Source organism: Mus musculus, chromosome 5 (assembly GCF_000001635.26).
Source record: "Mus musculus strain C57BL/6J chromosome 5, GRCm38.p6 C57BL/6J".
NCBI classification, from domain to species: domain Eukaryota; kingdom Metazoa; phylum Chordata; class Mammalia; order Rodentia; family Muridae; genus Mus; species Mus musculus.
Window position 1 is genome coordinate 117,905,504 of NC_000071.6, and position 23,626 is coordinate 117,929,129.

The 23,626-nt window shown below is 48.2% G+C and overlaps 1 protein-coding gene across 1 annotated transcript in view; it reads left to right on the plus strand.

Annotated features, from left to right (window-relative positions):
• The window catches only part of Nos1 (nitric oxide synthase 1, neuronal), a 92,002-nt gene that overhangs the window by 38,665 nt on the left and 29,711 nt on the right, over positions 1-23,626 (plus strand). Inside the window, exons 10-19 of the mRNA NM_008712.3 lie at positions 2,487-2,588; positions 4,555-4,749; positions 5,264-5,349; positions 7,220-7,364; positions 8,294-8,398; positions 8,881-8,939; positions 13,893-14,009; positions 17,741-17,915; positions 20,111-20,249; positions 20,950-21,028. Of these exons, the coding sequence (NP_032738.1) occupies positions 2,487-2,588; positions 4,555-4,749; positions 5,264-5,349; positions 7,220-7,364; positions 8,294-8,398; positions 8,881-8,939; positions 13,893-14,009; positions 17,741-17,915; positions 20,111-20,249; positions 20,950-21,028 (1,202 nt within the window). The remainder of the gene's footprint in view (positions 1-2,486; positions 2,589-4,554; positions 4,750-5,263; positions 5,350-7,219; positions 7,365-8,293; positions 8,399-8,880; positions 8,940-13,892; positions 14,010-17,740; positions 17,916-20,110; positions 20,250-20,949; positions 21,029-23,626) is intronic.

Consider the following 23,626-nt stretch of genomic DNA (forward strand, 5'->3'; position numbering starts at 1 on the left):
CCCCAAATGCAGGAACAGAGGACACCGCTCTGCAGCTTTGAGGAGTTGGGAGGTTGGGTGTATTGGGACAGAACTGCAGTCCTGGTAAATCTAGAAATGCCAGAAGCAGTTGTCTCTTTCCTATCGAGACCTGAAGAAGCAAATAGTGCAACCACCACCACAGAGAACACTGTGTGAGCACCTTGCACACTAGCCTTCCCTTGACATCCACAGAACATTCTCGAGGCCCCTTCCGATGTGAGAATCTGCAGATGGACAGAGAGATGACTCTGTAGGTCAAGTGCCTCCCACCCAAAGCATGAGGACCTGAGTTTAATCACCAGAGCTCACATTTTTACACGCCAGGCATGGTAGTGGTTGCACATAATCTTAGAACAAGGGGAGTAGAGACAGGTGGATCTCTGGGGCTCGCTGGCAGGAAGCCTAGCCTACTTGGAAAGTTCCAGGCTAGTATGAGAGCCTGCCTCAGTAAACAAGATGGACAGCCCCTGAAGAACAACAGACACCAGAGGCTACTCTCTGGTCTCTGCATGAACATGAATGCATGTGCGCTCACACACACATATATTTGTGCATGGAGACACCCATACAGATGCAGAAACACACACCCCTCAGATACCCAAGTCCCATACATAAAACTCTATGGTGTTTATACTGAGCCTCCTGTATATCAGGACCCTCTGCAGTTGACATATGATTCGAGACACTGTATAGGTGCTGTGTAAATGGCCGTCAGCCCACAGTTTAAGCAACAGTGGCTGGAGAAATGGCTTTGCATGCTGTGTACAGATGCGTTTCTTTTGACTATCTTGGACCAGGGTGGTCCGATCAGGCCATTGAGGAGTGCTGGGTGTGGATAGCTGGCTGGAGACGCCAGGCAGGCTGTGTGTGCTTGGAAGATTTGGGTTCTTGGTATATTGCGTTTGCTTGGTTTTGTTTTCCTGTTTGTTTCTACGATACTGGGGTTGAACCCCAGTCCCTGAGCCCACTAGCCAGGCTCTCTGCCACTGAGCTGTCTCCACAGCCCTACTTTATTTGGGGGAGTATTTTGTTGTTGTTGTTATATTGTATTTGTTAGCAAATGTCCTAACGGCAAGTTGCAACTGTTAGTCTTGTTTCTAAGGAGGTTACAGAGAAACTGAGGAGTCAGAGGTAAGTCTGGATCACACAGTCTTTCCGTGAAGAATGGAGATTAGAACTCAGAGACTAGCACTACATTTAGGCTGTTAACCCTAAAGGGTAACCCGTGCCTGTGATCCTGAACTTGGAAGGTAGAATGAAGAGGACTAGGAGGTCAGGGCTACATGGCCAGTTCCAGGCCAGCCTGGGCTACCTGAGATCCTGTTTCAAAAGCATGAAAAATAAAACAAATATTCACTGGTGTCCGGGCTCATCCTCCTTGCTGGGGTGACCTGGAGAGTTACATGGTGGCAGGACCCCAGTCCATAGGAATTCTTACACTGTCAGTCTGGGGTGTGGTCTGAGTATCAGAATTCTCAGGCTCCCTAGCAGGTAGACACCGGTATATGCAAGCCTCGGCAAGAGAGAAAAACCACAGGAGGCTGTTTTCCAGTTCAAGCAGTATCCTAATTCAACTGTCATCTGCAAGTTTCGCTTTGGGTTTTGTTTGTTTCAGGTTTTTTTTTTTTCTTCAAGTCAAAAGGGGCATTTTGTTTTCAACATTTTTTTTTATTCTTTTAATCAAAGTAACACTACACCGTGCCCAGCTCTATGAACCTTCCCCATTTCTGAAATTCACCAGGGGCATGAGACAGATTTACATAAAGCGGGACTCGTTCACTTCCTGTGGAGGTGTCCCTGAGTCCAATCCAAGCTAAACTGAAAGCCTTCGCCTTGGACAGTGAATTAATAAGTCTTAGCTCTCTGCTCTCTGGGTCGCCTCATGGCTTAAATGAGAGACTCTGTCACCCTGGCCCTTCAAATCTAGAGGCTGGACACGATGTCAGCCCGGCTGAGGAGCAATTTAGCCAAATTGAGCGATGGCAGCATCGGAGCATTGTAATGAGACCTGGGCTCTCACCAGTGACTAGCCTTGACAAAGGGAGGGAAAAGCACAACTTTAATTAAGGAATTTGCCTCCGGGCCTCTGCCACTGTGACCTGGCTACTCATTTCTATTATGTCAAGTATTAATGCCAGGACATATTTCTCTCCAGTTATTTTGTTAGAGTGTCGTTGGCTTAGAAAGTGGCTAGTGCCGGAGTCTCCAGGTCTCAAGTATTAGGCATTAGCACATACATTCTCCTGCGCTGATTGGCACATGGGTTTAGTGCCTTACGGGCCAGCCGTGTCTCTTTAGTTACCAACTGGGCTGCCAATAGCAAATCTTCAGAGCCTGTGAAGTGAGTCAGTCAGCCCGTGAGAGGTTAACTTGATAATTAAGATCGCAAAAACTGTGCTCGCTGTCTCTGGTCTGAAATCCAGACTTAGCCAGCCTGTGATTCGATGCTTTCTTTGCCCTCCCAGGAAGTAGCCAAGAAAATGGATTTGGACATGAGGAAGACATCCTCCCTCTGGAAGGACCAAGCCCTGGTGGAGATTAACATTGCTGTCCTATACAGCTTCCAGGTACCCTAGGGCTCAGCAACAAACTCAAGTCTCAAAGGAAAGAGGAGAGAAAGAACCTTCCAAAGCAGCGGTTCTCCATCTGTGGGTCAAACGACCCTTTCACAGGGGTGGCCTGAGGCCATCAGAAAGCACAGATATTTACACTACGATATATAACAGTAGCAAATTTACAGTTATGAAGGAGCAATGAAAATAATTTTACAGGTGGTGGGGTCATACAAGGAGGAACTGTATCAAAGGGTCATAGTGTCGGGAAGGTTAAGAACCACTGCTCTAGTGGCCCCAAACAGAGGGCCTAGCAAAGTCCACCTTTGGGGGCTGGAGAGCCGGCTCAGTCCGTGAAGGGCTGGCTTCACAAGCAAGGGGTCCTACATTCAATCCCCAGAGTCCACACAGAGAGCCAGGTAGAGAGGGGATGAACGCTTGTGACCCCAGTGAGACAGGAGGCAGAGATTCCTGGATCCTCTCTGGTTATCTAGCCTAGCCCACCTTGGTGAGGTTCCAGGCTAATGAGAGAGGCTCTCTCATACGGGCGTCTGAGAAATGACACCCGAAATTCATCTCAGACCTCCACATGCACATATATGCGCATGCACCTTCATACAAATACACACTTGAATACATAAACACCAAAAATAATCACCTTCAGGGGCTCCCATATGTCACGTGACCTACTTCTGGCCCCATATGCCTTCCTGTCACGACCTGGGCAGAGTGGACATTTGATATAGAGAAGTCAGAGGAAGGACTGAATTTGATGACAGGTTCTCCGTGCTTTTCCATCTCTTAGAGACTCAGACTTACCCATCTTTACCCTCAGCCGTATAGTTCCCTGCCCCTCTGTCAGGAGGTATAGGAAAATGGGTGGGAAATAAACCCAAACCACACTGCTCTTCAGCACAAGGCGGACACTGTCGTTATGCCAAGTTGACAGACCCTTTGGAGACTTGACATTAACCTTGCCCTGGTAGACAGAAGATAGGCATGTTCATTCAGACCTTGGGTGGACATGAATAGAGCAGGCACCTCACAGAACAACAGGGTGCAGAGGTCCGTGCAGGAGGCGGGGCAAGAGGCAACCTCCCGTGCAGGGTTAAGGAGCTGTAGAAATGATCAGAACTTGGGCCCTGGTGTAGACTCTCAGGACATGAGAGAGGTGAAGGAAAGGAAGGGAAGGCATGGAGCAGTGTCTCTTAGACAGTCTGTGAATCCATGCCCACCAGCCCCCAGCCTGTGTGCTAGACTCTGCCCACCTCCATGCAGCCTCTCTTAAGGTTTTACGGCTGTGAACATTAAATTGGGGCTGACTTACAGGTTCAAAGGTTCATTCCATTATCATCATGGTGGGAAGTATGGCAGCGTCCAGGCAGGCATGGTGCAGGAGGAGCTGAGAGTTCTACGTCTTCATCTGAAGGCTGGTAGCTGAAGACTGGCTTCCAGGCAGCTAGGATGAGGGTCTTAAAGCCTATGCCCACAGTGACACATCTACTCCAATAAGGCCACACCCACTCCAACAAGGCCACGCCCAGTCCAACAAGGCCACACCTCCCACTAGTGCCACTCCCTGGGCCAAGTATCTTCAAACAGCCTCACTGCCCTACTCATTTGATCTCTAATAGGCTCAAACTCACTCCTTAAAACTGTCTACACTGAGAGGGTTTTATTTCACCACTATAAATCATTACAGAAGGTAAATAAAGCAGGGGGATAAGTACACAGACATGAGAAACCGAAACCCTGAGAGTCGAGCTCCCACCTGAGGCTCCGCCCTCTGACTAAAGAGATAATGAATAAGGGAGTTCTTGGAGATAGACTTGCACCAAACAGAACCTTCCTCCTGTGCAATTAGACTTAAAGAAGAACATAGAGTCATAAAGGGCTGCCCTTTGGCAGACTCTGTAGGGGAGGTACCCAAACATCCCACCTTCTCGTCCTTCCTGACTCCGTGTCTCCTCTCCTCCTGCAGAGTGACAAGGTGACCATTGTGGACCACCACTCTGCCACCGAGTCCTTCATCAAACACATGGAGAATGAGTACCGCTGCAGAGGGGGCTGTCCCGCCGACTGGGTGTGGATTGTGCCCCCCATGTCGGGCAGCATCACCCCTGTCTTCCACCAGGAGATGCTCAACTACCGGCTCACCCCGTCCTTTGAGTACCAGGTCCTGCCCCAACCTGCCCCAGGCTCCCCTCTACCCTGAGACCCACTATGCATGGGCCAAGTTTTCCCAACTCCCAAGGGCCATCTTCAAACAGATCAGTGCTATAGACATGGGTGTGCCCAGTAGCCATAGAGACTTACAGAGACAAGAAGTAGGTATTCAGAAAGAGGAATTGCAGATCTAGGAAGAGTTTGAGCTGGACATGGTGGCACACACCTACAATCCCAAGAGAGTTGATTAAAAGGATGAGAAATTTGTAGCCAGCCTGGGCTGTGTATCCAGACTCTATTTCAAACACAGAGTCTAAAGGAATGGGGCTGAGAGGGAAGGGCTGGTGGGACACTACAAGGAGATATACCCATCACCTTGTACAGGGACACGTGACCATCCTGGGCTCAATCCCTACCTTGTGGGACTGAGGTTGGGCAGCCCCAGCCCCAGGGAACTCTGGGCATCTCTCAGTGGGATTGAATTTCCCCAGGGCTTTGACTGGTATCCTCACTTCTCTTCCCAGCCTGATCCATGGAACACCCACGTGTGGAAGGGCACCAATGGGACCCCCACGAAGCGGCGAGCCATTGGCTTCAAGAAATTGGCAGAGTGAGTACCCTGCACTGGGGGATGGAGGGATTTATCTGCCCACAAGCTGGGAGTACCTGGAGCTAGGTGGGTGCTATACCCTCTGCCAACTCGGTGATGGGTGCATTCATCCTGCTCTACAATCACACAGGCGCACACACACACACACACACACACACAACTCGGTGATGGGTGCATTCATCCTGCTCTACAATCACACAGGTGCACACACACACACACACACACACACACACGGTATTGAGTTAGGGAAGACCAGGTTGAACTACATAACCCTGTTTTATAATATAATGATGATGATGATGATGATGATGTCTTACTGAGCCAAATGGAAGATCAAGAAACTATGGAACAAGACCCCTGAGGAATCACTTTCAATCCAGAGTCAAGCTGACATAAATGGTGTACGCCACAAAGATGACATAATGGGGTGACCAACCTTCTGTCCCAAGAAACGAAACCCCACCCATCCACTTAGTGGGAACCTTTGTTTGGCAGAAGATGTTGACCCAAACTAAGCTAGCTTGTCTTCTGCCCCCAGATCCTAGAACCCTCATGTGTAGCATCCAAGTGTACAGCAGCTACCAGCTATGTACTAGGGTCCCCAAAGGCAAGACTCCAGTCCACCCTGCAGTACCTGATCTAATGGACTTGGACCTAGTAGATGGTCCTGTTCTCCTTCCCTCCGTCCCTACTTCCCTCCATCCTTCTCTCTTCCCTCCATCTCTGCAACTTCTTAACATTAAGAGCTCACCAGCAGCCTTCTTTCCTTACCAGAGTACCCTAAACAGTCAGATTTGGCTACAGTTTCATCCTGCAGGCTCCAGGAGAGAAAGGCAATTGGGAGAAACACTGTTGCAAAGTTCAGGGTGGAGACCTTGTGAGTTAATTATGCCCACTCTCTGGGCTCCCAGCCTTCCAGGAGAACCTTCTAGGCACCTTTAATTTCTCTCCCTCCCTCCCCCTGAGCTCAAAGTCTCCCTACAGTGTGGGTGGTTTCCCTAATTGCATAAAATGATGAACTTAACTGCCAATAAGCCCCACGTGGGAGATATCTAGTAATCTGTTTTCTAGGAGATTTCTAGTGAAGGTAGGAATGGAAGTTCAGGTACAGCTAAATCTGTGGTGGGCAGCCACTCCAGCCTCTCCCTCCCCCATCCCCCACCCATCCCTCCCTCTCCTCTGCCCCTCCCCCCAGCAGTACAGCCCTAGCTCAAAGTTCTCCAACTTGGTGTAAAGCTCCTTCCAGTTTAGGCACAGGGTCTTTAAAACATCACGATTTCTTTTGATAGCTATTTGATGTCTATCTAGATGGTGCCCACTGGGTACCAAGCTCCATGCAGAACCTTGGCTGAATGTGTATTTGTAAATAAAGCAATCTGGTTCTCCTTTGGCGGGTGTTAGAAACCACTGAAGTTCCCACCAGTAAAATGACTCAGAGGGTAAAGACGTTGCTGCCAAGCCTGAGGACCTGAGTCTAAGTCCCAAGATCCACATGGTGGAAACAGAGGACCAATATGGGCAGACTGACCTGTGACCTCCATGCCTGGGCTGAGGCAGAAGCACAAGGCTACTCATGCACACACAATAAATGAATACATGACATAAATTCTTTTCTCAAAAGTCTCTAAAGGCCCTCTAATTCATGGCCTGGCCATTATTGGTGACTTTATGAGGCTCTCAGGACTAGATACAACCACCCAACAACATCCAGATTGCCAACCTCAGAACTTGTTGCATTGGGGAACTAATGTAGAAGTCAATACAGGTCTCTGAACTCTGGGGTGTGGTGTGTCTCTAAAGGGTCCCTACATCTCAGCATCTCCTGTCCCTTCTCTGTCCCCCATTCTTCTCTCCACCGGCTCCCTTGCAGGGCCGTCAAGTTCTCAGCCAAGCTGATGGGACAGGCCATGGCCAAGAGAGTCAAAGCGACCATTCTCTACGCCACCGAGACAGGCAAATCCCAAGCCTATGCCAAGACCCTGTGCGAGATCTTCAAGCATGCCTTCGATGCCAAGGTGAGCAAGTACTATCAGCTCCCTGGACCCTGGTGGAAAATAAATAATTCACATACTTGTATACAAGAGTCCAGACCACGTGAAACCCCTATCTCTAGAGCAAAATGTTAGTAGACAGAAGAGAAGGCATCCCGATGGGATCAGTGTGAAAGAGCTAGGTCCATGGGTCATAGCAGGCAGAACTTTTCAGAGCTGTTTACAACCTTTATCTATGAACATTATATTTTGGGAAATGACCAGCTATATTTATTTCCCAAACGTATCTGACCACGAATCTCTTGTTCTCATGGGAGATTGAGTTTCCTTGGAACGTACTTTGAGAAATTCACATGTAATGCTAAGACACAGCTAACAGTCTCGCCCTATGGTAGGCACCTCAGCCTCGGAGGGCTCAGCTCCTTTGGGGCACTGGAGGCAGGCTTAGAGAAGACTGAGCAAGCCTGGTCAGGTACTGCCAGATCAAGTCTGGGCTAACCATGGTCGGGACTCCACTATCATGAAAAATCCAGTGCCCTAGGATCGGGGGCACATGGCTTGGCCAGTAAAGCACTCGCCACCCAAGCACAAGAATTGGAGTTTGGATGGCCTGCTCCCAAATGCAAGTGTGTGGTGGCCTGCCTCTAGTCCTAGCACCTGGGAGGTCAGATCTAGTCTCCTAGCAACCATTTCATTGGACCAGGACTCAGGTTTCCCATAATCCTTCAGGACACAATGGCCACAGCAAGATTTCATGCCAGTGAAAGGCGTTAGCGTTACCTGTGTGAGCCCATGAAATAGAAAACATCTACAACATTGGGCCCCGTGCAAGGTGGCAACTCGGAACTGCTCCCTTCTTCCTCCCCACACCCTCATCCCCTGTCACTTTATCTCTCCCTGTCACCTGTCACCGCTCACCCCTTCTCCCCTCCCCTGTGTCCCTGCCCACCTAGGCTATGTCCATGGAGGAATATGACATCGTGCACCTGGAGCACGAAGCCCTGGTCTTGGTGGTCACCAGCACCTTTGGCAATGGAGACCCCCCAGAGAATGGGGAGGTAAGTGGATGCCCCTGTCCTAGCATTGGGGCTCCATCCCCTAGAAAAAATAGCCACAGTTGGGACCCCGACCCCACTCCGAAGTAAGCCCTCCCTAATCCCCAAAGCCAAGACTTTCATTTGATCCAACTCGGGCAAGTGGCACAATACCATGGTTTTTTGTTTTATTTTTCTATCAGTGTCCCTTAGATAAATGGTCCCCTTGGTGAGCTGTGTGTTTAAGGCACCCCAATTCTGAGCTCAGAGCAGTACTTTCATACAATAAAGACCGCAACAGTTAGCTGTGTATTGGGGTGGAGAGTTCACACTTGCGCTTTACATGGCCACCCCACCCCCACACTTGGGTTGAACCTGCAGCTGGGGCAGTGCTGCCCACCTCAACCCCTGATATCTATCAGGCATCGGGCTCCTCTTTTACCAGCTATGGCCCCAGACCTCGTGCCTACCCTCTAATGCATCCTTCACATTGTTTTGACTTCTAGAAATTCGGCTGTGCTTTGATGGAGATGAGGCACCCCAACTCTGTGCAAGAGGAGAGGAAGTAAGTGAATGTCTCTTACCACCACCCCCACCACCACCCCTCCGATGTCATAGGATGCCCTGGGGAACCCTTGGCCAGTCTTGACATCTCGGATTCATGTGGAGGCCAGGCCGTGGTTGCCAGTCTTTGGAGATGGATTTTTAGCTGGTGATCTGGGCTTCACCGTGGCTGACGTTCTGGTCTCTGACTCAAATCACACCTCTCCTCTGTGCCTCTGATTCCTTAGTGATCATGCAGAGATTATCCTGTTTACCTGGACTCTTTGACTGCTGAGAACCAAACCAGAAAAAAAAAAAAGGGGGGGGGGGAGTCTTAGGAAAGCTTAGGTCCATGATCCCTCCTCTGCCTTTGAAACCCACACTAGACGTCAATGGGAGTCACTCTGTCCTTAGAACCACCCATCTGGCACTCACCGAGGTTGCACAACCAAGGTCAAGTTCAAAGGGTTAAACAAGATAACTTCTAAGGTGGACGCCTGTGTTTCACACATAATCTTAAAGGAAGCATATCTCACATTCCAAAGGCATTTCAAAGAGCTAACAAGAGGGCTTAGTAGATGGGGGGGGGAAGCCCCCTCAAAGCATTTTACAAGACAGACACATCTTTACAAGGCAGCCCATCTTTGGAAACCTCCAGAACCTTCTACGAGGTGGTGAACACCCCTCGAGGCTTAGTAGATGGGGGGGAAGCCCCCTCAAAGCATTTTACAAGACAGACACATCTTTACAAGGCAGCCCATCTTTGGAAACCTCCAGAACCTTCTACGAGGTGGTGAACACCCCTCGAGGAGGAGGCCAACACAGGGTTTTTTCCGAAGAGCAGATCCTGTGACTTACGAATGTGTGTGCAGGGCCATAGCTGACTGCAGTTAAAGATTTATGGAGAAAAATCTCTCTGGGTTGCCTCCTGAGTGCACAGGGCCAAACCCAGGTTCTGGGTACCCAGAGATCAGAGCCATGAGCACCTCCTAGGCAGGCCTTGCTCCCCACCACCTTAAGCATCTAAGCCCTCAACCTCCCCTTCCCTCTCCTTTCCACTCACAGCATCTCCCCCATCCCTGCCTCCTTCAGGGAGAGATAGGGTGCCATCCGTTCTCCGCTCTAGGTACCCGGAACCCTTGCGTTTCTTTCCCCGTAAAGGGCCTTCCCTCTCCCATGCTGACTCTGAAGCCCACAGTCTGGTTGCTGCCCGTGACAGCCAGCACAGGTAGAGAACATGTGTGTGTGTATGTGTGAGTGTGTGTGTGTACGCGCGTGGCATGTACATGCATGTATATATGCTGGTATGTATGCATGTATGAGTGAATGGATGTGTGCTGGTGTGTGCGCATGCATGAGTTCATGTGTGTGCGCTGGTGTATATGCATGCTTACTGGGGTGTGTGCATGAATGAATGTATGTGTGTGTATATGTGTATGTGCACGTGTGTGTGCACAAACATACATGTGTGTGTGCTAGTATGTGTGCATGCATGAGTGCATTGTGTGCACTGATGTGTGTGCATGCATGAGTGCATTATGTGTGCATGTGTGAGTGTATGGGTGTGCTGATGTGTATGCATGCATGAGTGCATGTATGTGTGCTGGTATGTATGCATTCATGAGTGCATTGTGTGTGTGCTAGTGTGTATGTGTGTGTGCTGGTGTGTGTGCATGTATAAATGCATGTGTGTGTGTCTCACATACATGTACATACATGTGTGTGTTAGTGTGTGTGCATGCATGAGTGCATGTATGTGTGCTGGTGTGTATGCATGCATGCTTGTGTGTGTGCATGCATGTATACATGCTGTACATTAGATGATGCACACCCAGTGTTGGAATATCCCTGGCTACATTTGAATCTCAAAGAGACCTGAATTCTAACCTAGGCTATGCTACTAACTCAGTGATCTTAAGCAGATCCCTTGACCTCTGTGGACTTGGTCTTTCTCATTGAGCAAATGGGGAGAAATCCCTGCCATGCCAGTCTCTGGAGGCTGGTGCTGAGGATGGAGGGAATTATTAACAACAGGCAAAGCAATGGCAGAAACCTCCAGCCTCATACAGTACACGTGCTGATATTTTTACCCCACAACCATCCACCCTGCCTCCCCCGTTAACCACACAGCCACCCCCCTGGTATGCTGCATGACAGATTTGGAGAAGTGACTCAATGTGAGTCTATTTTGGGGGCAGAAAATACACATCCGTGTATTTAGAACCTTGTTAGAACAAAAACTTTGAAAAGCATCCAGCCCAGAAACACGCTGCCAGAATGCGGGTGTTTTTTTTTGTCTTTTCTCTCTCTTTCTCTCTCTTCCTCTCTCTTCCTCTCTCTCTCTCTCCCTCCCTCCCTCCCTCCCTCCCTCTCTTACCTCCCTCCCTCTTTTCCCTCCCTCCCTCTTTTCCCTCCCTCCCTCTCTTACCTCCCTCTCCTCCCTCTTTTCCCTCCCTCCCTCCCCCCCTCTGTTCCCTCCCTCCCTCTCTCTCCTTTTGCATTCTAATATGTTTCTTGGGATTCTGCCTTAGTTTGGGGTGGATTTGGGGAAAAAAAGGATTGTCTATATGAATATTGGGAATCTTGTTTTAGTTTTTTTAAGATTTTGTTTTAAATTATGTATGTATATGTATGTACACATGTGTGCAGTACCCACAGAAGCCACAAGAGGGCGTTGGATCTCTTGGCACTGGGGTTATGGGTAGTTACATATGCCTCCAGCCTCCATGTGGGTGCTGGGAACTGAACTCAGACGCTCTGCCAAAAGCAGCCACTGCCAGCCCTTGTTTTTGTTTTGTCTAAAGATGAAAAGTCTTGGTGGAAACTGATTTTTGTTTTCGGTCTTGGGGTTTCCAGAGCCTCTTGTGCTGAGGCCTGGGTCTTGGATATCCTCCTTGGCTGTGGAGACTATGGGGAGACGCTCCGCCTATAAAGATGCTTACCTTACAGCTGTGACACCCTGCGCTCCATCCTCAGAACCCACATTTTAAATAAGCATGGCCGGGTGTGGTGGGGGATCAGAAGACAGAGGCCTCATTCAGATGTGGCCAGGGATGTTCTGACCAACACTGGACATGCACCTTCTAATGTGCAGCACATACACAAGCACACTCACTAGCACACACAAATGCACAAGACACCCACACACGCATGCACACACATGAACACACACATGCTTCCACACACGTGCACATGTACCCACAAGCACGTGTCCTAGCCCACACAGTGTCCACTCATGCCACAGATCTAAAATTAAATTAAATATAAACTAAGATTAAATGATATAAATGTAAAAACACAATATAAATATAAAATAAGATATAAATATATAATCTGGGCCAAAAACAGTTTCCTCTTTTCCTGGAAATGTGGCTCATGACCCTAAAAGGTCTAAGAATGTCCCTCCGTGGCAGGAGAGTGCTAGGGGGATAGGCCAGCCTTGTGTAACTTGCTAACATATTATCTATCTATGCTGGCTGTAAAGTAGTCACATATGGACACTGAGCACCTTTAATGCAATATGATGTGCACAGGCAGGGAACCATTTTTGAATTTTCATGCAAATATGCACTGTGGGTTGAGCATATTTCCCTGTACACCCCAACCCTCCCCTCACCCTTCTGTCCCCTAGACAGCCTCAACTCTTCTTTCATGCCATTCATAAATATATGGTTTTATGTATCATTATAGAATTTAGGAGCTACAAATGAGAGGAATTAATGGAATATTTGTCTTTCTAGGGTTGGCTTAGATAACTATCACCCCTTGCACCCATTTTCCTGCAAATGATATGACTTCATTCTTCATTATGGCTGAAAAGTCCCCTCTGAGTACCAACTATGTACATTCCACATTTACCTACTATGTGCATCCCACATTTTACCAAGTCCTCTCTTTTTAGACACCTAGTTTTTTATATTTAATTTTAATCTGTTGTATATTTCTATTTTTATATTTTTATGTTTATATTATTTAATTTTAGCTTCTTATATATTTACATTTTATTTTACATTTATTTTCTGTTTTTACATTTATATTATTTAATCTTAGTGTATATTTAACTTAGTTTATTATAATTAATTTTGGATTAATATGACCACAGAGAGCATTGCAAGGGTAGTGTCTTAGTTAGGACACCATGACCAAGGCAACTCTTTTTTTTTTTAAAGATTTATTTATTTATTATATGTAAGTACACTGTAGCTGTCTTCAGACACTCCAGAAGAGGGCATCAGATTTCCGGACCTTCGGAAAAGCAGTCGGCACTCTTAACCACTGAGCCATCTCGCCAACCCCCAAGGCAACTCTTATAAAGAAAACATTTAAGGTGGGCGGTGGTGGTGCACGCCTTTAATCCCATCACTTGGGAGGCAGAGGCAGGCGGATTTCTGAGTTCAAGGCCATCCTGGTCTACAGAGTGAGATCCAGGATAGCCAGGGCTACACAGAGAAACCCTGTCTCGAAAAACAAACAAAAAAAGAAAACATTTAATTGGGAATGACTTATGGCTTACAGGTTCAGTGGTTCAGTCATGCCAGGAAGCTTGGTGGCACACAGGCAGGCATGGTGCTGGAGAAGGAGCTGAGAGTTCTACATCTTGATCCACAGGTAGAAGTAGACTGTGTGCCACACTGGATGTAGCTAAAACATAGGAGACCTCAAAAATCTGCCGCCAGAGTGACACAATTCCTCTAGCGAAGCCACACCCACTCCAACAAGGCCACACCTCCTAACTGTGCCACTCCCTATGGACCAAGCATTCTAACACAGGGGTCTGTGGGGGCCAAACATATTCAAATCACCGTTACGGTTAAGCTGATGAATTCTCAAAGAGTCCAGAGGTGTGATATAATAAATATAATAACACCAGAGAGAAGGTTCCAGAAGCAGGACCAATAAATTGAAGATCCAGAGAGGGAGTTGGCTTCAGGAGGGGGCTCAAAGAGAACCCACGGCCGCCATTCCTTTGTCACAGGAGCTACAAGGTCCGATTCAACAGCGTCTCCTCCTATTCTGACTCCCGCAAGTCATCAGGCGATGGACCAGACCTCAGAGACAACTTTGAAAGTACTGGACCGCTGGCCAATGTGAGGTGAGCAAGGGTGCCAGGGACTGGGGTTAATAAAGGCTCTTAGAGGGTGGGGGCCATCTGCACAGTGGTTCTTTGTTCTGGAGAATTCCCCCTGAGGTGTTCCTCCCTTCCTCTGGGTCCTTTCCCTCTCTAACACACGCTACCTGGTCTCCCATGTGTGAGGACGCTTGTACCCAGCAACCTGTGATGCCCTCTAACTCCCTCCCAGAGCCCATTACTAAGTCCCGCCCACTGTCTGCCCTGAAGGGCAGTAGTCCCCAGATGCCACTGTCAGAGCCACTTTTTCAAGTAGACACATTTTATACAGAGTGAATGTCTCTGAAGACACACACACCACACCCCCTAAGGTGATCTGGTGTTTCTCAATCCTGGGTGCACGTTAGAACCACCTGGGGTGATCCACTCATGGCTGCGCACACTTGTAGTCCCAGCAGTTGAGAAACTGAGGCAGGAGGATGGCAAGTTCAAGGCCAGCCTGGGCTACATGAGGAGATCAAACAAAACAAAACCACCTGGGTTGGAGGGGTGGTTTTCGATCTACCGATGTGGTGCATAAGCCTGACTTGAAGAGATTCTACAGTTGGTCGAGAACCGGGGCTGCTGCTGCCCTCTCGTCTCCTAAGCCTGGCCAACGGCCTCGACTATGAAGTCAGATCTGAAAACTACTCCCCGACTTCATCTTTTCCTAAGCAGAGTCACATCCCATGAGACAGTTTGGGGGAGGATGTGTAACAAAGACAAGTACCTGGGTCTACGATATGTGTTCAGTTTAGTATCTGGAGAGATAAAATAAGGATGTGGGGCCTTGTCCTGGATAACAGTCAAGATATGGCCGACACCCTTTCGGTCCACCATCCAGGAACAGACTTCTCCCACCTTGACCAGATAGATGAGCCTTCTTTTTTTTTTAAATCTTAAATGTCCATTCATTCATTCATTCATTCACTCATTCATTTAATGTATATGAGTACACTGTCACTGTCTTGAGACACACCAGGAGAGGGCATCAGATCCCATTACAGATGGCTGTGAGCCACCCGTGGTTGCTGGGAACTGAAGTCAGGACCTCTAGAAGAGCAATCCATGCTCTTAACCACTGAGCCATCTCTCCAGCCTGAGATGAGCCGCCTTAATGACTGCTGAGAGCTAGGCTCAGAGGGCACAGGATGTAGAGATCCTAGACTGAAGAACTGTGTCTATGTTTTTACACTCTTTCCTATCTTGTCCGTGTATGCAACGTGTGTGTGTGTGTGTGTGTGTGTGTGTGTGTGTGTGTGTGTGTGTGTGTGTGTGTGTGTTGCATGCAGGCACAAGAGACATAGTGCAGACATAGAGGTCAGAGAGCAGCCTCAAGTGTGGGACCTCCCTTTCCACCTCATTTGATTTGATTTTTGTCGTTGTTGTTGTTTTGTTTTTCGGTTTTTCAAGACAGGATTTCTCTGTACAGCCATGGCTGTCCTGGAACTCACTTTGTAGAGCAGGCTGGCCTTGAACTCAGAAATCCGCCTGCCTCTGCCTCCCGAGTGCTGGGGATTAAAGCCGTGCGCCACCACGCCCAGCTTCCACCTCATTTGAAACAGGGTCTCTTTTTCAGGTCTGCACACTCCAAGCTGGCTCACCCATGAGCTTCCTGTTTCTGCCCTTTTTCTGGCTACAGGAATTCTGGGATTATGCGCATGTGCTACCAGATTCATGTAGGTTCTAGAAATCTGAAGGCTGGCTCTTATGAACACTTTGCCCACTGACTGGGCTGTCTCCCCAGCCCAATGCTGTATCTTTAAAACATCTGTAGGCTGGCATCGAAATTGAATACAAAGCAAGAAAACATCTTCTCCCTCCTCACATCCCTATACACAGCCCCCACCCCCCAACATCAGCAGCCCATGCCAGTGGACACAGCCATGTCTTTATCCGCCAAAGCCTGTGGTCTGCATCAGGTTTCGCTTATAATGTGGAGCAGCTCTTAGGTCTTGATATCAGAACATAATTTTAGTATTACCTTCATATCTTAGGCAAAATTTTATCCCTCTCGATCCTACCCCCTACCCCCCCCCAAGTAAAACTCTCCCTTCTTCCCACTGGGGGGCTTGGATTTAAAGAATTTTACCGGGGCTGGAGAGATGGCTCAGTGGTTAAGAGCGCCGACTGCTCTTCCAAAGGTCCTGAGTTCAAATCCCAGCAACCACATGGTGGCTCGCAACCATCCGTAACAAAAAATCTGATGCCCTCTTCTGGAGTGTCTGAAAACAGCTACAATGTGCTTACATATAATAAATAAATAAATATAAAAAAAAAAAGAATTTTACCCAGGAGCATGGCGAGGAAGGGTCTCCGTCTGAAAAGCTGTTGTCACACAAGCTTCAGAACCTGAGTCCCATCCCTAACACCTATATGAAAAGCAGGCGTGGAAGCAGCTGTGTGCAGCTGTAAGCCCAACACCGATGAAGAGAGACAGGATGCTCAAGACACAGTGAGCAGTCCTGCCCCTCCCCACCCCCCAAATGCTGTTTGGGGAGACAACACTTAAAGTTGACATCTGTCCTCCATACGCATATGCACGCACACCAAAAATAATTGTACTTCATTATTATGGTGATATTTTAATTTCAGCCATTAAAAATATTCAGGCGTTTGTTTTTTTCCTGTCTAACCCACCCCACCCCCTCTGCAAGGAACCTTCAACTTTGAAATCTTAGGTATCTTTGCTATCTGGCCCTGCAGATGAGAACTTAGTCACCTGTTGGTTTCGAGGTTTAAAATAGGAACTTTGTACTCAAAAGTAGCAACTGTCATGGAAACACTGATTCTCCCAGTGATTGTGGCGTGGGCCCCTGAGTCCGTTCAGAAGTGTTGTCATGAGTCAGTCAACTGATCTGTGGCTGGTGAGCCTAGGAGTCACATGTCTGAGGAAGATGCTGTAGTCAAAGACCACGAGAGGTTTATTAGAATTCTTTTTGCCGTCCTCTTTTTTTTTTAAGATGTTTATTATTATATCTAAGTACACTGTAGCTGTCTTCAGACACACCAGAAGAAGGCATCAGATCTCATTACGGGTGGTTGTGAGTCACCATGTGGTTGCTGGGGTTTGAACTCAGGACCTTCGGAAGAGCAGTCAGTGCTCTTATCCATTGAGCCACCTCACCAGCCCTTTGCCATCCTTCTTAAAACAAATTGATTTGTCCTGAATGGAAGCATCCCGCTGAGATTTTTTTTTTCTGTCGATGATCTAACGAATAGAGGGGCATCTATCCAACAGCCCATCATTCCTGCTCACTGCCCTCCTCTCTCTCCCTCCTCAGAAACCAGTAGAACTTTCTCTGGAAGCAGCAATCGCTATTAGAGACCAAGAGAACGGGTCTTAAGAGCCCTTGGGGCTGAAGTCATCCTTTCATGGGAAAGTGTTATTCCATAGTTCTGAAAGCCAAGAGATCACCAAGGGATGGGGTCCCGCTGGCTTCTCTTTACTAGCTTGTCAGTGACTACCTTCCTATTGGCGAGGAGGGGCAGTGAAGGAGAGGAAATTGGCTTTATAGGACTCTTACTAAAACCTTGATCACTTCCTTAAAGCTCCTGTCTCAACATACAGTCCCATAAAAGGGGTTCAAGACTCACATGAATTTCGAAGTAACACTAATCGGCCCATGGTACCAGACTTCACACACACACACACACACACCTCCCACACCCCACATCCTCCCATCACAGACAGACCTTCTTTTTCTCCTGGACAGGTTCTCAGTCTTCGGCCTGGGCTCTCGGGCATACCCTCACTTCTGTGCCTTTGGGCACGCAGTGGACACTCTCCTGGAGGAGCTGGGCGGGGAGAGGATTCTGAAGATGAGGGAGGGAGATGAGCTCTGCGGACAGGAAGAGGCTTTCAGGACCTGGGCTAAGAAAGTCTTCAAGGTATGGGACCCACCGGACCACAGACAGTGCCAAGCTGTCCATGGGGGCCGGGGTAGGGGAACTCCATGGTCAGATGGCTCAATGATAGGCCACTTGGTCAGCATGGGAAAGGAAAGGAGGTGGAGGGAAGGGAGGAAAAGAGGGAAAGAAGAAGGGAGAGAGGGAGGAAGAAAGGAGATTATAAGTGAAATGGAGGAGAGGGAGACAGATAGGAAGGGAGGGGTTTTCCCCAATCCACACAGCCAGGAGAGAGCTTTAGTGAATCTGAGCAACCTTAACACACACATTTTCTGCTCAGAATCCTGGGGGCACTGAACACCAGTCCTGTGGCTTTTGCTCTCTGTCCCATTCACTGCCCTGGATTCTGTCCTCATTGTCAGCCCCAGAAGGAAAGGTCCCACCAGCTTCTGTCATTGAGCCTTTGCAGAAGGCAAGAGGGGGACGTAGGGCCAGGGCTCTGTGGGTCACCAGGGGGAGCTGTGTCTTTATGTCCCTGGATTTCCACCCGGACATGGAGAGCCGGGATGGTTGCAGGTTCACTCACCTCTGAAAGAGCTGTCTCTCCTCGGCTCATCAGCCAGCCTTGACGGAGCATCCCAGAGGCTAGGACCCTGAAAAGCCTGAACCAGTGTTTCTCAACCTTCCTAACGCTGCCACCCTTTAATACAGTTCCTCGGGTTACGGTGATCCCCAACCGTATAATTATTTCATTGCTACTTCATAACTGTGATTTTGCTACTGAGTCCTAAGCATCTGATATGTGACACACACACACCCAAACGGTTGTGACCCACAGGTTGAGAACTGTTGCTCCTGGTCTCCCATCCCCCATCCCCCTGCCCTCCAGCCTGAGCTGTCACTCTTTTCTGTGTCTGTAGGCTTTCATTCTTCATTCCCTAGGGATGAAATCCAATACCAGGTGACATTTCACAATGGGCTTCTTCCCCTTGTTGTAAAGTTTTTTAGGTGCATCCACATGGGCCACCTAATCCCTTCTTGTGGTCAAATAATACTCCCCAGTACAATATTTTGCTTTTCTGTTTTTTTTTCTGTTGATGAACATGGCAACTGTCTGTAAATCAGCACACAGCCAGTTAATAATAAAACCTGTGTTTGAAAAACTCTAAATTTCACTGAAAAGTAGTTCCATGGTTGTTTATGTCTCTGTCTCCATTATTGGAGAGGCTGAGGCAGGGGCATCACTGGAGCCCAAATGTTAAAGACCTTTCTGAACCTGTCTCAGAAAATGTTTACTAATGGTTCTGAGCAGTAACTCTTAGGATTATTGTTTGCTGATAAAGGAGCTTTGACCAAAAAGGAAACAAAAAAAAAAGAGTGTATCCAGACAGTGTGTGCTGGCTTTATATAATTGTTTTAAACCTTTTGAAGAAGATGAAAGGAAATTTTATGGTATTTACTTTCATTTTTAGTGTTAAGCCTCTGGGCACGTGGGATTTAGTAGTCAATGTCATCGTGAATGTGTTGTCTTCAGTAGAAGTAAGGCCCTCAAGTCACTACTCAGAATGTAGGGTGACGGGTGGGTGGGGGTAGACAGGAGGGTGGGGTAGATGAGTGGGTAGGGCTAGATGAATGGATGTATGAATAAGGAGGTGTATGGAATATTGGAAATGGACAAGAAGATGGGTGAGTAGAAAAGTAAATGGGAGGGGTGGGTGGATGGATAGATGGGTGGATGGATAGATAAGTGGATGGACAGATAGGTGGATGGATAGATGCGTAGATGATGGATAGATGGATAGATGAGTGGATATGGGTAGGTAGATGGTAGATAGGTGATGGGTGATGGATGGATGGCTAGGTAGATGGATAGATAAATGGTGGATAGATGGATGGATGGATGGTTGGATGGATGGATAGTGGGTGGGTGGGAGGGGGGGTGAATGGTTGGAGAGTGGATGGATAGATGGAAGAAAGGGTTGGTAGATAGATAGACAGATAGCTAGGTAGATGAAAGGGTGGGTAGGTCAGTGGATGAGTGAATGGGTTGGTGGGTGGATGGTGAAAGGAAGGATGGGTGTCTGGATCGATGGGTGGGGAGAGGGAGGAGAGGATGAGAAGAGAAGAGAGAAAGAGAGGGAGGGAGGGAAGCTTCCATGCCATGACTTGGAACACCTGGGGAGGACCTACCTAGGATAACTGATCTAACATCTGGGATAACTCTCTGTGTGCCGCAGGCAGCCTGTGATGTGTTCTGTGTGGGGGATGACGTCAACATTGAGAAGGCGAACAATTCCCTCATTAGCAATGACCGCAGCTGGAAGAGGAATAAATTCCGCCTCACTTATGTGGCAGAAGCTCCAGAGCTGACCCAAGGTACCTGACACATCCTTCCAAACACCTCCGTAACCTTGGGGAGGGTGGGGCTGCAGAGCTCCCCTCAGGGGTGTGTGGGGACGGTAGCTGTGTCACTCTGGTTCCCCTTTCAGAAAAGCCCTTGCGGGCCACACTTCTGTCCCCACATGCAGGGCTCTGTGTCGCTGGGAGCCCACTGCATCCTCACCTCCATCCCAGTCACCTTGGCATTTGGTTGAGTGTCTGTAACCACCTCACCGAGCCCCACCAATGCCTGCCCCCTTCCACTCCACAGGAAGCTCTGAAGAGGGGTCTGGGGAATGGCTCAGTTGGTAAAGTATAGACTTTGCAAACACCAAGACTGGAGTTCAATTCCCCAGAACCCATGAAAGAGTCAGCCATGGTTGACGCATGGTTGTAGTCCCAACACTGGGGAAGAAGAGGCAAGAGAATCTTGGGGGCTCACTAGCCTGCCAGCCCAGCCTAGCTGGCCGGCCCCAGGCCAGTGAGAGACCCTGGCTCAAAAGATCAGCTCACACACAGCACCTAAATGACAGGCCTGGCTATTCCCTGACCTATATACACACACCTACAGCACGCCCCGTGCACACACCACTACACATACACACATATGTGCACACACATACCCAAAGCAGAAGAGACTTTGTGAACCGTTGTTTAAACCCCCCTTTCATAGCAACCATTATTTCTCTCCTCACAGGTCTTTCCAATGTTCACAAAAAGCGAGTCTCAGCCGCCCGACTCCTCAGCCGCCAAAACCTGCAAAGTCCTAAATCCAGGTAGGAATGCCTGGGTTCGCTCAGCAGCAATCCCCTCCGCTCCCAACTGCCACCCATAGCCAGGAAGGAGAACTCAGACCTCAGACACCCACTACAAGCTGCTGCAGTCCCCCTGACACCAGATCCTACCTTCCCTCCCCTGTGCCCCCAACCAGAGACAGGGACAAAGGAGAGGTAGACAAAGAAAATGGGCTTCAGGGTGATCTGAGCACGGGGTCACCTGTGAAATAGGCAAATGTTCTCTTTGGGCAGCATCTCCATTAGAAAATGCTTAGCACAAGTAATTTCTTACTGCAGGTTTTTTTTGTCTAGGGCAATGGGTCTCAAACTGGTGGGTGTGATTCCTTTTGGGGGGCAGGGGTATCAAATGACCCTTTCACAGGGGTCACCATGGACCATTGGAAAACACAGATACATTCATGACGATTCATAACAGCAGCAACTTTTCAGTTACGAAGTAGCAACAAACATAATTTTGGGGGGGCGGGGGTCTCGGCATTAGGAAGGTTGAGAACCACTCACTGCTCTAGAGACTGCAAAAGTAGCTAACCTCACTATAGAGTAGCAATGGGCGCTCAAAACCAATGTACTATAATACATTACATGCACACGTTACAGCATGCTTAGGGAGATTGGAGAATGGCCTTTGGGTGGCCATCCCCCCCCCACCGCCCCCACCCCTGCTTGTCTGAGACAAGGTCTCTTCACAGTACCATAAGCTGGAAGATCTGGCTCCTGGAGCTTTTGTAGATCCTCCTGTCTCTCCCTACGAGGATGCTACGCTTTTTTGCTTTTTTGGATACATGTGCTCTGCCTTTGGCTTTTTCAGTGTTCTGTGTGTGTGTGTGTGTGAGAGAGAGAGAGAGAGACAGACAGACAGACAGACAGACAGACAGACATGCTAAGGGCTGTGCTTGCCAAGGCCAGAAGAGACTGTTGGATCCCTGCAAACTGGAGTTAAAGGTGACTGTGAGCCACCACGGAGGTGCTGGGAACTAAATCTGGGTCCTCTCTGATGGCCACCAGTGCCATTTCTCCAGCCTTTCATGTGGCTTGTAGATATCTGAACCCTTAGGCTTGTATGGTAAATGCTTTTACCCACTGAGCCATCTCCCCAGCCCTCGAAATTATCTTTCTACCCAGCATAGCCAATTATCTTAATATCTACTGTAGCCAAACACCTTGCTATCCAGTATAAAGTATGTTTGTCTTAGCACTTGGGGTTTGTGGCTTTTGTTTTATGCGATGCTGGGTCTTGAGCCTGGGGTCTTGCGCACACTAATCAAGTTCTGGACCACCGAAGTCTATTTTAAGTCTTTGCACTTGACATAAAATCCAGTTAGCCCTATTAAGCGACATCCAAAACAAATACACTTCTTCCTAAAGAGAGGTTTGAATGGCCAAGGACTTGCCTTCGGGTCCCAGAGCCTTTAAGCTGTTCTTCATATATGAACTCCTGAGCTTTGGAGTTTAATCACAGGGCTCTCGCTATCCATTAGAAACACCACTTTCAGACCCCACCAGCAGCAGCAGAATTTACATGATCCCCACCAACATCCATCCATGCTGGACCTGTCACTGCCATCACCAGTCAGTCTAAACAGGACATGCTAATATCACCTGTCATGTGGGCACTGTCCTCAGAGCCAACTCACTCACCCTTTAAGCCCATGTCCTCAATGGGCCCAGCCTGATCACACCTAGACTGACCACCCGTCTGCAGCTGTATTTTTCAAGGGCTGGAGAGATGGCTCAGCAGTTAAGAGCACTGACTGCTCTTCCAGAGGTCCTAAGTTCAATTCCCAGAAACCACATGGTGGCTCACAACCATCTGTAATGGAATCCAATGCCCTTTTCTGGTGTGTCTGAAGACAGCTACAGTGTACTTATATATAATAAGTAAATCTTAAAAAAATAATAATAATTTTCCAAGTCTCTGTACTCAGTCCCTCTCAGGAATTTTTTCCTTTTTTTTTTTTTTCAGTTACAACCCAGATAGATCTTTTAAATTCTTTTTCGTAGCCCTAGGCACTGACCCCAGGTCTTCCATACACAAACTGGGTCTGTGTGGCTTTGGAAAAGTCACTGAGTAGACAGTGGAAAGCTGGAGAGAGATGGCTCAGTGGTTACAAGCACTGGCTGCTCTTGCAGAGGACCCTGGTTCAGTTCCCAGCATCCATGTGACTGCCCGCAACTGTATTCCAGTTCTAAGAGATTTGGCTCCCCCTTCTGGCCTTCATGTGCAGCAGTGAACTAGTGTACATTTGACACATTCATAGACAAAATAAAAATAAATGTTTTTCTTGAAATACTGGCAGCAAGCTTGCACATTCATATCTAGTATACTCTGTCTCCAATGCACGGAGCTGAGCCTCTGGGAAGTTTCTCACTCACACCAGCCCAGTAAGCAAAGGACACAATTTATTATAACACATGTTATATTGTATTATAACATATATATTATAACATATCTCACATGTTGGATATGGGAAGTGACCCTGAGAAAATGCCAGCAACATTTCCAAAGTCACACTGACCTGGTTATCTGGCCGCCATTCCAAATGACTCCACAGTTGGCCTCCATCACTTGTGCCAGGC